This window comes from Hippoglossus hippoglossus, chromosome 19 (genome assembly GCF_009819705.1).
Source record: "Hippoglossus hippoglossus isolate fHipHip1 chromosome 19, fHipHip1.pri, whole genome shotgun sequence".
Lineage (NCBI taxonomy): Eukaryota > Metazoa > Chordata > Actinopteri > Pleuronectiformes > Pleuronectidae > Hippoglossus > Hippoglossus hippoglossus.
This window is the reverse complement of record NC_047169.1, coordinates 3,391,910-3,403,316: the sequence shown is the minus strand read 5'-3', so window position 1 is coordinate 3,403,316 and position 11,407 is coordinate 3,391,910. Positions and strand designations below refer to the sequence as shown.

The following is an 11,407-nucleotide window of genomic DNA, read 5'->3' as shown; positions in this document are numbered from 1 at the left end:
TAACAAGGTCACGTCTTTTTACTTTCTTACAAATGCGTTTTAAATGCACGATTAATCAACTTCAAAGTGTTTTGTTGATGGACTAATCTATTAACTCAGTTAGAGCAGCTTAGTTTGGTCTGAACAGCTGTTAGATGAGGTAATAGTTCTGGTGCCACCATTTTGTTTTTAGTTTCCATTTTGCTCCTGCATCACTGACAAGTTTCTCTCTGTAACCACAGACGTTCCGACAGCCCCCGGCGCCGCAGACGTAGCCGCAGCCGCTCCAGGAGCAGGAGCCGTTCCCGATCCAGGAGCCGCCATCACTACAGCCGCTCCAGGTCCCGCTCCTACTCCAGATCCAGGTCGAGGTCCAAGTCCAAGTCCAGAACCCCGAGGAGGAGCAAGTCAAAGTCCCCCTCCAGGTCTCGCTCCCGCTCCAGATCCAAGTCAAGGAGTCGAACCCCACCCTCCAACAGGGGGTCCAAATCCAGGTCCAGGTCCAAATCCAAGAGTAGGCCTAAATCACCAGAGGACAACGAAGCTGAGCCTTGACCCCAACATGGACGCAATATAACGGTATTCAGGGGGAAGGGTGGATTGATGATTGTTACTTGTTATGGTCAGATTGTAGTTACTCATCACTGGTTTTCTGCAGTCTTGATGCTACATTACAGTCATTTGCACACAAGCATCGAGGTCTGCAGAACCCTTCATGTTTTTAGATAGTCCGATTTGGGCTGATGACAATGTGCTGTGTGTGTGCTTTACTTTGCTTGTATGTTCAGTCAAGCTAAAGCACACACCGGGAGATTTGGCTAAATGTTAATTGACAAGCACATTTTTCAAATTGGGTTAATGTGAGTGTGGGGGGGGGGGTTGGGACATGGGGCTGCTTCACTCAAAAAACGTTCACCTAAATGTGGAATTCTTTCCTCCAAGCTGCGGAGTCCTGTTTGCAAAGAGAGGAGGAGGAGGAGATGGGGGTGTGGCAGTGTGAGAGCAGTTAGTGTGTGACCCGCCCATGTGACCTGCCTGTTGCTGAGAGCGATGGCAGTTGCTAAGGAGCAGGTCACCAAGGCAGCGGTGGTTGCTATGGAGCAGGTCGTCATGGCGGTGGTTCGGGCTGTCAGTTGGTGTATGAGGTGGTGTGGTGAGGTACGTTCACGGGGATCACAGGCAGATGCGCTGAGCACTGTTCCCGTCCGTGCCTGTGGTTTCCTCCGCTTCTCACAAAGGGAACGGACCCAGAGGTTTGTTTTTCAAATATGCCCGAGTGCAAGACACTTGTTACAACTACTTTTTTGGGGAGTGTGGGGTCCAAGTTAAGGTGTGTAAACAAATGTGAAGATTTACTACAAATGTTAGGTATATTGGATTCACCCAACAACAACAACAAAAAAAAAAAGATTGATAAATGTTAGTGTCAGTGGGAAGAAGATCAGACCAGTACTGTTTAAATATCAGCTGCAGGAGTTGAGACTTTCTTTTTGTTTTGCTTTTGTCAACTGTGTTTTTTTCTTTCCTTGCAGAACTGAGATGACCGAGCCTTTGCCGAGGACGTCAGGAAGAGTCTCACATTGAGCAAGGGGACTCCATTATTACCACTGAATGCAGACTGAAAGGTTATTGGAGCTTGGTCTAAAAATGTTTTAAATGTTTAATTTGACATAATTTACTTAAATTCTGTAACTTTGTTGTCCTTTGTAAAGTTGAGCACATTGACAGGGATATGTACGGTGCCCCCTCCCCAACAAATTGGGTTTTTTCTTTTAATTTTGGTTGAATTTGTACCTGTCAAATAAATTCATTTTACTTTAAGTATATCTCTTTTAATGCAACCCCTTGTTTAGCATTCTTTCCAGATGGATATGGAGTTGATGTAGAAAATGTTTATGTTGGATGTTAACCTATTCTTTTTGGGGGGAAATGGCTTATTGTGCACTCAGTGACATACTTTTCACTCAGTGACAAAAACAAAACTTAAAATTTTGCAGTGCCACTCAATTTGTGACTTGCTAATCCGGCAGTAGAGCATTTTCTTTTCTGTCAAATCTTTTTTTTTTTTTCTGTCTGGTTAAAGTATTTCCTATGACTCTAACCCTCTTTCTTGTGTATCTTTTGTGCACTAGGCGCAGTTGTGTAGCAGTTGAGTAATGCTGGTTAGCTGTTAAGATGCGGTGCAGTGCGGTGGTGACATGGTGTGGCGTGTTGCGGTGCTGAGTGCCCGGCGCTGTTCCGGGGCTCGACCCTCCGCTGCCGTTTGCCGGTTTGTAAGATCACAGGTGTGGCAGATCATCCATCCTCTCCTGTCTTGTGACTTCTCCTTCCCTCCATGTGCTGTACAGATTCTCTCCTTCCTTTTTCTCTTTATCCTCCCTCCTTTCCTCCCCTCCCCTCCCCTCCCTCTGTGGTTTACCCACTGTTAAAAAAATAGCAGTGCTCGCTTTTTGAATTTGGGTCCAGTGTGACTCCTATTGAAGGGTTTAAAATTCAGTTCAAACTGCTCAATGAATAATTTGTGTTTTGCATTCCTCTGTGAACCTTTCACACGTCTTGTTATTGCTTCAGGTGAATGCTAATAAACATTTTTTTTGTCGTAAATACGTTTCCAGTGTGAATATTGTGTCCATCTTATGCTTTTCTGCACTTTGTGTACATCATAATGTGGTATAGTCCTCCTCAACTCTGGCAGTTCATTGAGTTATCCTGTGGTCGCCTGGTGTTGTGGCCTGAATGAACTGACAGACGGAACACGTACACTACAAATGTAATGGTGTTCCCATTATGTTCTAAGTTATAGAGACTGACATTAAAGAAGCTACATTTACATTTTGACTTAACAAAGTAGATGTCAAGCAAAATGTCAAGGAGAGTATTAAGTAGCATTTGTCATATTTTTATTTTGGAACTTATTTTTATTCAACACAACAAAATTAACAAACCTGGGATGTTCTTTTAGGCCTCTACTACAAGAAGGGGGGGGTGCTGACAGTTAAATGCCACGAGCTACACACATCGACGCTTCCCAGCACCATCTTTAAAAGCTCATTTCTAAGTAGTGATTAGTAGCTTGATGTGTTTGAAGAATTGCGTGAATTGGGCAGTTAGTGTTCTGTATTGTATAAATGTTTCTAGGAAATAGCTGTAGCACAATTTAGAAACAACAGCAAAACGTTTATGGTAATGACTGCAGTTAAGTAGTGCTTCCGAAAGTCCCTAGTAAGGCCTATTCCTTTTTCTGTATGCTAACCAAGCTAAAGGCTACAAACTCATTCATTGAAGTGTCATCGACATTACTTGCTAGATTCTGGGTATGTTATTTTTTACCTTGACGACATCAGTTAACAATATATTTCAAATTTCAGCGCAGATATGTCGAACACAGTATCTTCGCTCTTATAGTAGCAAGCTAACGTTAGCTTTGCCATTGCCGTTGCAGCTACACAGGTAGTTACACCTGGCAGCAGGTATTGGTTGGAGGTGGATATTTAGTATTAATTGACGTGTAACAACTAGTTAGTGTGGTTTTAACTCTATTTAGTTATAAAGTGTTAAAATCGCAAAGTTTAAGCTACGTTTGAACAGTTGCCGGGGCTCGGGGAAGGTTCTCCGTCAAACAGGTACCGTTACAAATATCGGTAATGTTCGGAAGAGCTTTGTATTCATTTGAGTTTTTTTTTTGTTGTTGCAGTTTTTCAGAATTATTGATTTAAGTATCTCATTAATCATATAACGATATCATTTTCCATATAGAAAAATCTGCTGTTTTTCTGAATTCACCACTTAAATAGCGGATTTTAGTTTTTCTCAAGTGAACGTAATGCACCTCTGTGTAGGAATGTGTTCATAATGTAGTTTAATTAGTTTAACTGTATTGAAACATGGTGGTTTTGCAGCGCAGGGGCGGACCGGGGCCGAGGTGAGTCCTCAGGTGACAGCACCTCCTGCTCGGCCGGTAAACCCTGGTATTCTCGGCCTCCTCTCACGGCACACGGGTCATGACACCAACCGTGTTAATCCCCCGGGTTGTGTCGGTGCCTACACCCGCCGCTGATGGGATTACCGGGGAGAAAGCAGAGGGCCGAGCACGTTGCAGCGCGCCGTGCCGGCCCACCTGACCCTGAGTCCGGGGATCTCACTGCCAGGGCGCCGGCGGGTGGGGGCGGACCCGGAGGATGTGACGTCCAGCTCGGGCAGGAGATTGAACCTCGTCCCGCAGACGCCGCCCGCTCGCCGCTTGTTGTCTGATGGGGATTACGGTGAAGATGGCTGAGTGACCGGTCCAGAGGGAAACATCCACCGAGCCCCGCAGCCATGGATCTAACTTTTCTCCTGTCCGCCATTATCTTCACGCTCCTCGCCGTCGTGGTGGGGACGTCGCTGTTCGGCGGCTCCTCGCCCGTCGCGGACTTCGTTAACACCCGGGGTTATTTCGGGCACCGGGGTGAAGGAGCTACCGGGGGATCGGAGCCACCGGGGCCGAAGCAGAACGGCCACGCACCGGAGAAGAAGAAGCAGAAGAAGGCGGAGGAGGACTGGTGCGAGATCAGCGGCAGCTCGCACGACCACTGGGACGTGGTGAAATGTGTGGAGTCAGTAAGTGTCCCATAATCTGACCAGTTGCTTCTGCTAAACTGGTTCGTTACACAAATCTCTGCTAATCTGACTCACACTCAGCCGCTGTGTGCTAAACTGCAGGTGCAACACGTCCACAGACACACACACACAGATCAGAGTATCATGTGTACAAATACTGAAACAATACTTCAACTCAGCTGGAATGAAATCCTAGTGTTGACACGAGAGAGGAGGCAGAACAGAAAGAGAACATGTGTTGTGTTTAATGGAATTTATTAACTGTTAAATTAGAGAATAAAAACAAATCCTCCCTCCATGAAAATATAATGGAAGAAAGTCTATAATGGAAAAAAGACTCCCTAACAAGTCAAGATCGCTGCATTGAAATTTGAATTAACAGAGTAAAAAAATAAGTAAAACTATTAACATGAAAGAAGAGTTGGAAAAAGTGGGTTTAATATTCTTATATTACATTTAATTAGGGGGGAAAAAAGGTTTTTACACTAACATTATAAATTGGAGTAAAAAGAAAACCATCCCTCCATGAAAATACTCAAAAATGATATTTTGAGAACCACAATCTCAAAATTGTACATGAGCAATGTAAAAAAAGATTCCATAACAAAGTAATATCAGTGCATTCAAATGTGAATTAACTGCAGTTTAATGTAATTTTACTATTAACATAAAAGAGGGGGCAAGAGAGGAAAGAAAACAAGTGGGTCTAATATTTTTATATTATATTGAAAAATTTAAGGGTTTTGAAGAAAAAACAGAAACCTTCATATCATGGTAGTTTCATTAAGATAAAAAATACATTTGCATCCGTATGATACATATAATGGAGTAAAAACTTCAATATTTTGAGGAAAAATGGAAATAATCTGATATGAAAATGCTTAAATATTTGAGTGAAGTGCTAGAACATGAGAATTGAACTTAAGCAGCGGTGGAGGACGTTTTCAGAAAAAGTAGCAATAAAATCATTAAAGGATATTTAATTCATCAATTTACACAAGTTCGGCATTCAAAGTTATAATTATGTAATAATGAATACAGAAGTTTTATACATTTCTAGTAGATGACATATCTTCTGTTGTGTTTTTGGTCTAAATTGGGACAGACTAAGTAACTGCCCATTTTCAAACGACCGCTCATAGTCCACACTGCTCTTCCTCTGGCCCTCAGCAATACACCCGCCTAGTTAGACGTTTATCAGATGAGTGTATGAAAATCAAAAGCATAGAGAGACAGAAAGACAGCGTTTCTCCATTTATTAGTAGGACTAGTATTTTATTTTGAAAAGGGATATTATATCACCTAAGAGACAGGGATAGAAGTCAGGGAACGATGCAAAGTGATTTGTTTGGAGCTAAATATCTGTACAGCAGCTTCTAACCCAGCCGGCCTGCGAGGACGCACACGCACCGGTACCTGAGAGGTAACACAGGTTTGCATTATTTGGGGGACGACCTGTGCAGAATGATGGTGTGATGACCCTCGTCTGACCCTTTAATTCTCTGACAGGAGCAGGCTCATCCTCAGCTTCTCGTTGAAGAGCTGGAACCGGCCGAACACTCCTCCTCCACCAGATCCAGCCTGTCCACCCCCAGGCCCGATTCTAGGAACACGAGCTTAGACGTAGACTCGTCCTCCGAGGCCTCGTGGGGTCGTAGGTCATTCATCGGGCTCTCTGAGAAGGAGCTCCTAAAGTGTGCTTTCTCTTACCCCCAGACCGAGGGAGCCACAGAGAGCCCGGGAACCAACGGTGAGCACGTTCACCCACTTTGAAAGAGTTATTCATTCATATTTGTGATATACATTTTGTGTTGATTTTTAATCCGTGTGTTAATTCTGTCTCAGACAAGATGGAGTCAAACGATTCCTTGAAGTACATCCCCGGGAAGTCGAGATCCCACCACTTGCAAATGATGATGTCAACAGACGAGCTGGAGGAGGAGCAGAGGTCAGTAAACACTACAGACATGGAGACAACTTAAGAGTTTAAGAATAAAAATAACTCAGTAGCTCTTTAATTCTTCAGGAAGACGCATGTAACTCATTTTAACCAACACCAAGCCTAGCACTCATCTCCCTTCATTGGCAGCCAGTTCATTTTTTAGATTTTAAGATTCTTTCAATAACTTTTAAAGCTGGGAACTGACGGGCCAACAGTTTTATTACGGAGCTTCTAACTTCCTTTGTTTGAAGCTGTAAGATCTTCCAACCAACACTGACTAGTAGCTCCTAATGCGGCGTTCCATTATACCCCGGAGTTCGGAATTACCGACCCCTGAGTCGGAAGTTGCAACTGGAACAATTCGGAGGAACCTCACAACCCCCGACTTCGAAATTCAAGATGGCTGCTCCGTGTATCAACAGTGAAAGTAGTAGTTTTTACCGTTTTCTGTCACGTTTGTCGCACTTGTCCTCACCAATTACTGCCTGTGGACTTGGTACTACGATGTTAGTATGAGTGAAACGCAGCGTACTGCGTTATTATGAACTGTTTTTTGCTAAAGATGGTAAAACGTAAAACATTGTTCCAAACGGTCAAAATGTGACCATCGTGTTCTGCGACTTCCGACCAAATGTGCAACTGGAGTGCTGTCAACTCGGGTTATTCAGATGTGACGCCATTCTGAGGCCCGAGCTCCGAGGTGTAAAGGAACGCACCATAAGTGAAGGCTAGTAACTAAAGGTGGCCGGGCGTTTTCCATCAGGACCCCGAGGCTCGGGAACTCCTGACCGGATGACATTAGCCTTGCAAACGTTATTTGTTATTATTATATTTTATTTTATTTTATTTTGTTCTTGTTTTGTTCTGTGTTGTTTTAGTCCCATGTATTTTGTAAAGTTCTTTGTGATCTTGTTTAGACAAGTGCTATAGAATTTCTTTATTATTATTAACCCTGGAAAGACAGATCATATAAATATCAGTCAGTTGGGCACCTTCACTTGTGGTTAGTGAGTTTCCCAATTTGTTCAATATCCTCCCATGTTCTCACAAAACCCTGCAAAACAGAAAAAAACACGCTTTTGCAAAAGATTCCGTAACAAGGATTTATAGAAAATCGAACATTTTCGTTCATTTTCACCAATTTGTACAAGTTTCCTGGTTTCCACACGTCTGTTGTGGGGTCTGTCCAGTGTTGACGCCTCGTCTCCCTCCCTCTAACCTTCCCCACACTTCACGGGTGTTTGTGTGCTGCTGGCTTTTCGGTGCGAGCCGTCCACGTTTGGCTGCTGTATCACCTCTCGGCTTTAGGCTAGACTGAGTAAGGAGAGATTGAGTCTCTGCCAGGCATTAGGCGAAGGAGGAATGACGCCAGACTCGAAGCGGGTTCAGAAAATAAAAAAAGCAAAAGAGGAGTAATTCAAACCAAGTTAATTTAACGTTCTCTGTAATGCATCTGCTCTATATCCTGCTCTTATCATTGCAGGATACACTCCCACACTGACTTTAACTGTCTGTAAGTCTGAAAAAGGAGCAGATCCGCGGTAAAGTATGAGTTACTCTCACCCGTTTGTCCCAAGGGAGTCACTTTCTGGCCATTGTGTGAAAACCACATCAAAGCTGTTTTTCAGGCCAATTTGCATCAGGCCTCCTCATCAGCTCTTTGTCCTCAAGTGGCCACGAAGCGACTGATGTGACTGTGCGGTGCTGCTTACCCGATCCCACTTCTCCACCCCCCGCTGCCCCGTTATTCCACATTAGACGTGTGCTTCTCGAGTGTCGCTGCAGGTGTCGATTGGGTCTGCGGCCGTCACCTCCGACAGATTAGGTGTTAGTTAATCCCCTGTCCAGCCACAGGGAGGAGTCGTTCACAGGGACCTGTGAAGGTGAAGGGGAATCGGAAGGTTTATGCACTGAGGTTGAATCTCTGTTCAAATGTGTCTGGAGCTCTGTGAGAGGATTTTCCTGATAGCAGCACTCACACAGGACCTGATATACATCTGATTTAATGTGGCTGTAAAAGGAGAAATGATCAGACGTTACTTATTAAACACAGAACAGCAGAATTCACCTGCGTCAGGCATCTGTTTTTCTGCTCAGATGTGAATTATTAACTTTATTAAGGTATATGAGCTATACTGCAGCCAGCCACTAGGGGGGCATCGCGACGATTTGGCTTCACTTATGGGGAGCTGCCATGTCGTCCATCTTTATGTACAGTTTATGGATCCACCGTTTGATTGGCGTTTTTCGGGGCTGTTTGTCAGTAATTCATTTTACCACGTGAACATTGTCGAATGTACAATTGATCAACGTTGTGCAGTTTTTTTTTTTTTTATTCATCACTATTTCTTTTGTATATGTGTTTTCCCAGGGTGCAGCGGGAGCAGCTGGCCGCCATCTTCCATCTGCTGAAGGAGAACAAGGAGACGTTCGGGGAGGTGTCGGAGGGAGACATGGATGACCAGCTCAGACTCTACTCCATCTGACACTCCTGTCTGACTCCTCGCGTCTGTGAGCGCCACTGACGGACCGGTCCTGTGCAACCAAATACTTCCAACAGCCTGGTCTCAGTATTCAGCACATCTGTACCAAACAGATACTCTCATTTGTGTTTTAATGACTTTCTGTTTTTTGGGGTTTTCTCGCGCTGTTTGTTTGTTTGTTTACTTCATGTCATTGAAACTACAGACCACATGAAAGGAAGACCAAAGGAAACAAAGGGATTTTTTTTCTAGTTACCGATTTGTAAAAGGAAAACATGACTGTTAGTTTTATATCATAATTAAACATGTTAATTTATTTACAAAACTTTTTTTTTTTTAAGAAATCTTCATTTATATGTGTAACATGTTTTAATCCCTGCATATCTTTCACTCTGCTGTGTAATAAACCACATTATGATTATGTACTAATGTGACTGTGTGTGATTGAGTCTGTTGGTTCCCTCAGTTGTTGTATCTCTGTATCAGGAGAATCTAGTAGCCCTGGCCAGTCACCCTGGTTTGTGTCAGATATCGCTGAGGCTTTTCCTCCTGAACACAAAGTTGAGGAGGGGAAGCAAACACTCGTGTCAGTATCTTGATGAATCTTGCGAAGCGTCCACATGGCCGTCCAAGTACTCAGGACTCTGTCTTTTCTGTTGGTCATCTCACTCAGGGCTGGTCATTTTATCATGGGGACATTTGTTGGACAGCATCAGGTAACTCATATTTACGTTTTGAAAAGCGCTTAGAACAAATAAGTTCGGGAAAAAAAAAGTTTTATTGTGGTTTCTTGTGAATCGAATTTGTCAAAGCAAATTTCCAGGTACAGTTTTTTTATTTAATGTCACTTAAAGTGTCTGATGCTGATGTGTCGTATTCTTGATGCGTCTGTTGCTCTTTTACCAGCTGGGCTGCTTACCCAGGAAAACACAGGTTGTCTGACAGTTACTTGTTGGATAAAAGAGGAGCCACCGAAAAAGTTGCACAACTGCCTTTCTTTGTGTATATTTATGCTCGTACATTCAGCCTTTAACACAAATTGCACAAACTAATAAATATGAAGTGCGTTTTTTGGAAGATATCAGGGTGGTAGATCTCGTCTTATGTTTGGAATTAAAAAGTGATCTTGGGCTCTAAGTGGGTTGGTGATCACTGCTTTAGACCATGCGGTTGGATCGTCAAAATCAAGTCATGTTTTTTCTGTTTGCCATTTTAAGTCCAATATTCACTCTTTGTTTGCTCTTTCTTTGGTCTCCACCGACTCCTGGGAACAATATCTGGCTCTTTAGCAGCTAAATGCACCATGTTGCTGTTTAATTGGGTTTATCGCCTGTTTTGGTGCACAGCAGGTCACGTATGGTAGTTTTTAAAACCTTTTCACTGAAAATAGCTTCCTGCTGAGGCCAAAAATATCACGAGTTTGAAGCAAAATGGTAAAGCTGTGTTCGGACAGACAAACAATCAGAGTTGGGTACGAATGGGCTAAAAGAGCACCGTTAATTGAACATGCTCTGAATTTTGTTGAAGTGAAAGGTTCCGTTTGCAACTGCTGACAAAATCGTACACATTTAGAGGGAATTTCCCCTATGAAGTCATGCGATTGTGGCCCAAAACCTGACACAATCCCTAGCACAGCATCTGAACATCATCTCTGCCCCATTTTATTTGTTACTAAAGTTAAGCAAAGTTAGCAATGTTTTAGTGGTCACCTTCATTTCAAGGTCACGTAGAGACGATCAGTGGGTTTAACGTTGGCATGAAGTCACATATTCATCTGTACCAGCTACGTGTACATTTGGATTTGTGTGTTATGGGCGTGCAGCCAAGCCTCTACCAGTTTTCCTGAGAAACAGTATGTCCACAAACTGTTGATCTACTCCACCACAACTTTAAGTAAACACCTGGGAAGATTGGCATCTTCATTCGTTTGTGTTTTCTTGCTTTGCAGATGTGATGACCTCAGTGAAGTTGATCCCGAAGCCTAAAGACCCTCTGCTCCTTCCACTTCCAGACAGTGGCAGCTGAGATTCTTTTTCTAGTTACCGATTTGTAAAAGGAAAACATGACTGTTAGTTTTATATCATAATTAAACATGTTAATTTATTTACAAAACTTTTTTTTTTAAAGAAATCTTCATTTATATGTGTAACATGTTTTAATCCCTGCATATCTTTCACTCTGCTGTGTAATAAACCACATTATGATTATGTACTAATGTGACTGTGTGTGATTGAGTCCGTTGGTTCCCTCAGTTGTTGTATCTCCGTATCAGGAGAATCTAGTAGCCCTGCCCAGTCACCCTGGTTTGTGTCAGATATCGCTGAGCCTTTTCCTCCTGAACACAAAGTTGAGGAGGGAAAGCCAACACTCGTGTCAGTATCTTGATGAACAGCGAAGCGTCCAC

At 43.2% G+C, this 11,407-nt stretch overlaps 2 protein-coding genes across 12 annotated transcripts in view; both read left to right on the top strand.

The window, feature by feature from the left end:
• Window positions 1-2,583, top strand: part of srsf2a (serine and arginine rich splicing factor 2a) — a 3,556-nt gene extending 973 nt beyond the window's left edge. Inside the window, exons 2-5 of one of the 8 annotated variants that reach the window (XR_004612198.1) lie at window positions 222-1,050; window positions 1,084-1,232; window positions 1,512-1,604; window positions 2,112-2,583. Coding sequence is in view for 2 of the 8 variants with exons in the window: in XM_034570969.1 (XP_034426860.1) it covers window positions 222-534 (313 nt within the window). In the remaining 6 variants the exon portion in view is untranslated. Of the gene's footprint in view, window positions 1-221 lie in introns of all 8 variants that reach the window. The other 7 variants (XR_004612199.1, XR_004612196.1, XR_004612197.1 and 4 more) reach the window with 7 other exon arrangements.
• Window positions 2,584-3,884: 1,301 nt separating this feature from the next.
• LOC117753087 (matrix-remodeling-associated protein 7-like) lies at window positions 3,885-9,429 on the top strand. Of its 4 annotated transcripts, none has more exons than XM_034570965.1 (4): window positions 3,885-4,578; window positions 6,088-6,328; window positions 6,433-6,526; window positions 8,892-9,027. In XM_034570965.1, the coding sequence occupies exons 1-4, from the start codon at window positions 4,297-4,299 to the stop codon at window positions 9,004-9,006; spliced, it is 732 nt and encodes a 243-aa protein (XP_034426856.1). In that variant the 5' UTR covers window positions 3,885-4,296; the 3' UTR covers window positions 9,007-9,027. The 4 variants fall into 4 exon arrangements, with proteins under 4 accessions (XP_034426856.1, XP_034426858.1, XP_034426857.1 ...); XM_034570967.1 differs by having other exon boundaries at window positions 3,888-4,578; window positions 6,295-6,328; XM_034570966.1 differs by having other exon boundaries at window positions 3,899-4,578; window positions 6,295-6,328; window positions 6,424-6,526; window positions 8,892-9,176.
• Window positions 9,430-11,407: the final 1,978 nt, after the last annotated feature.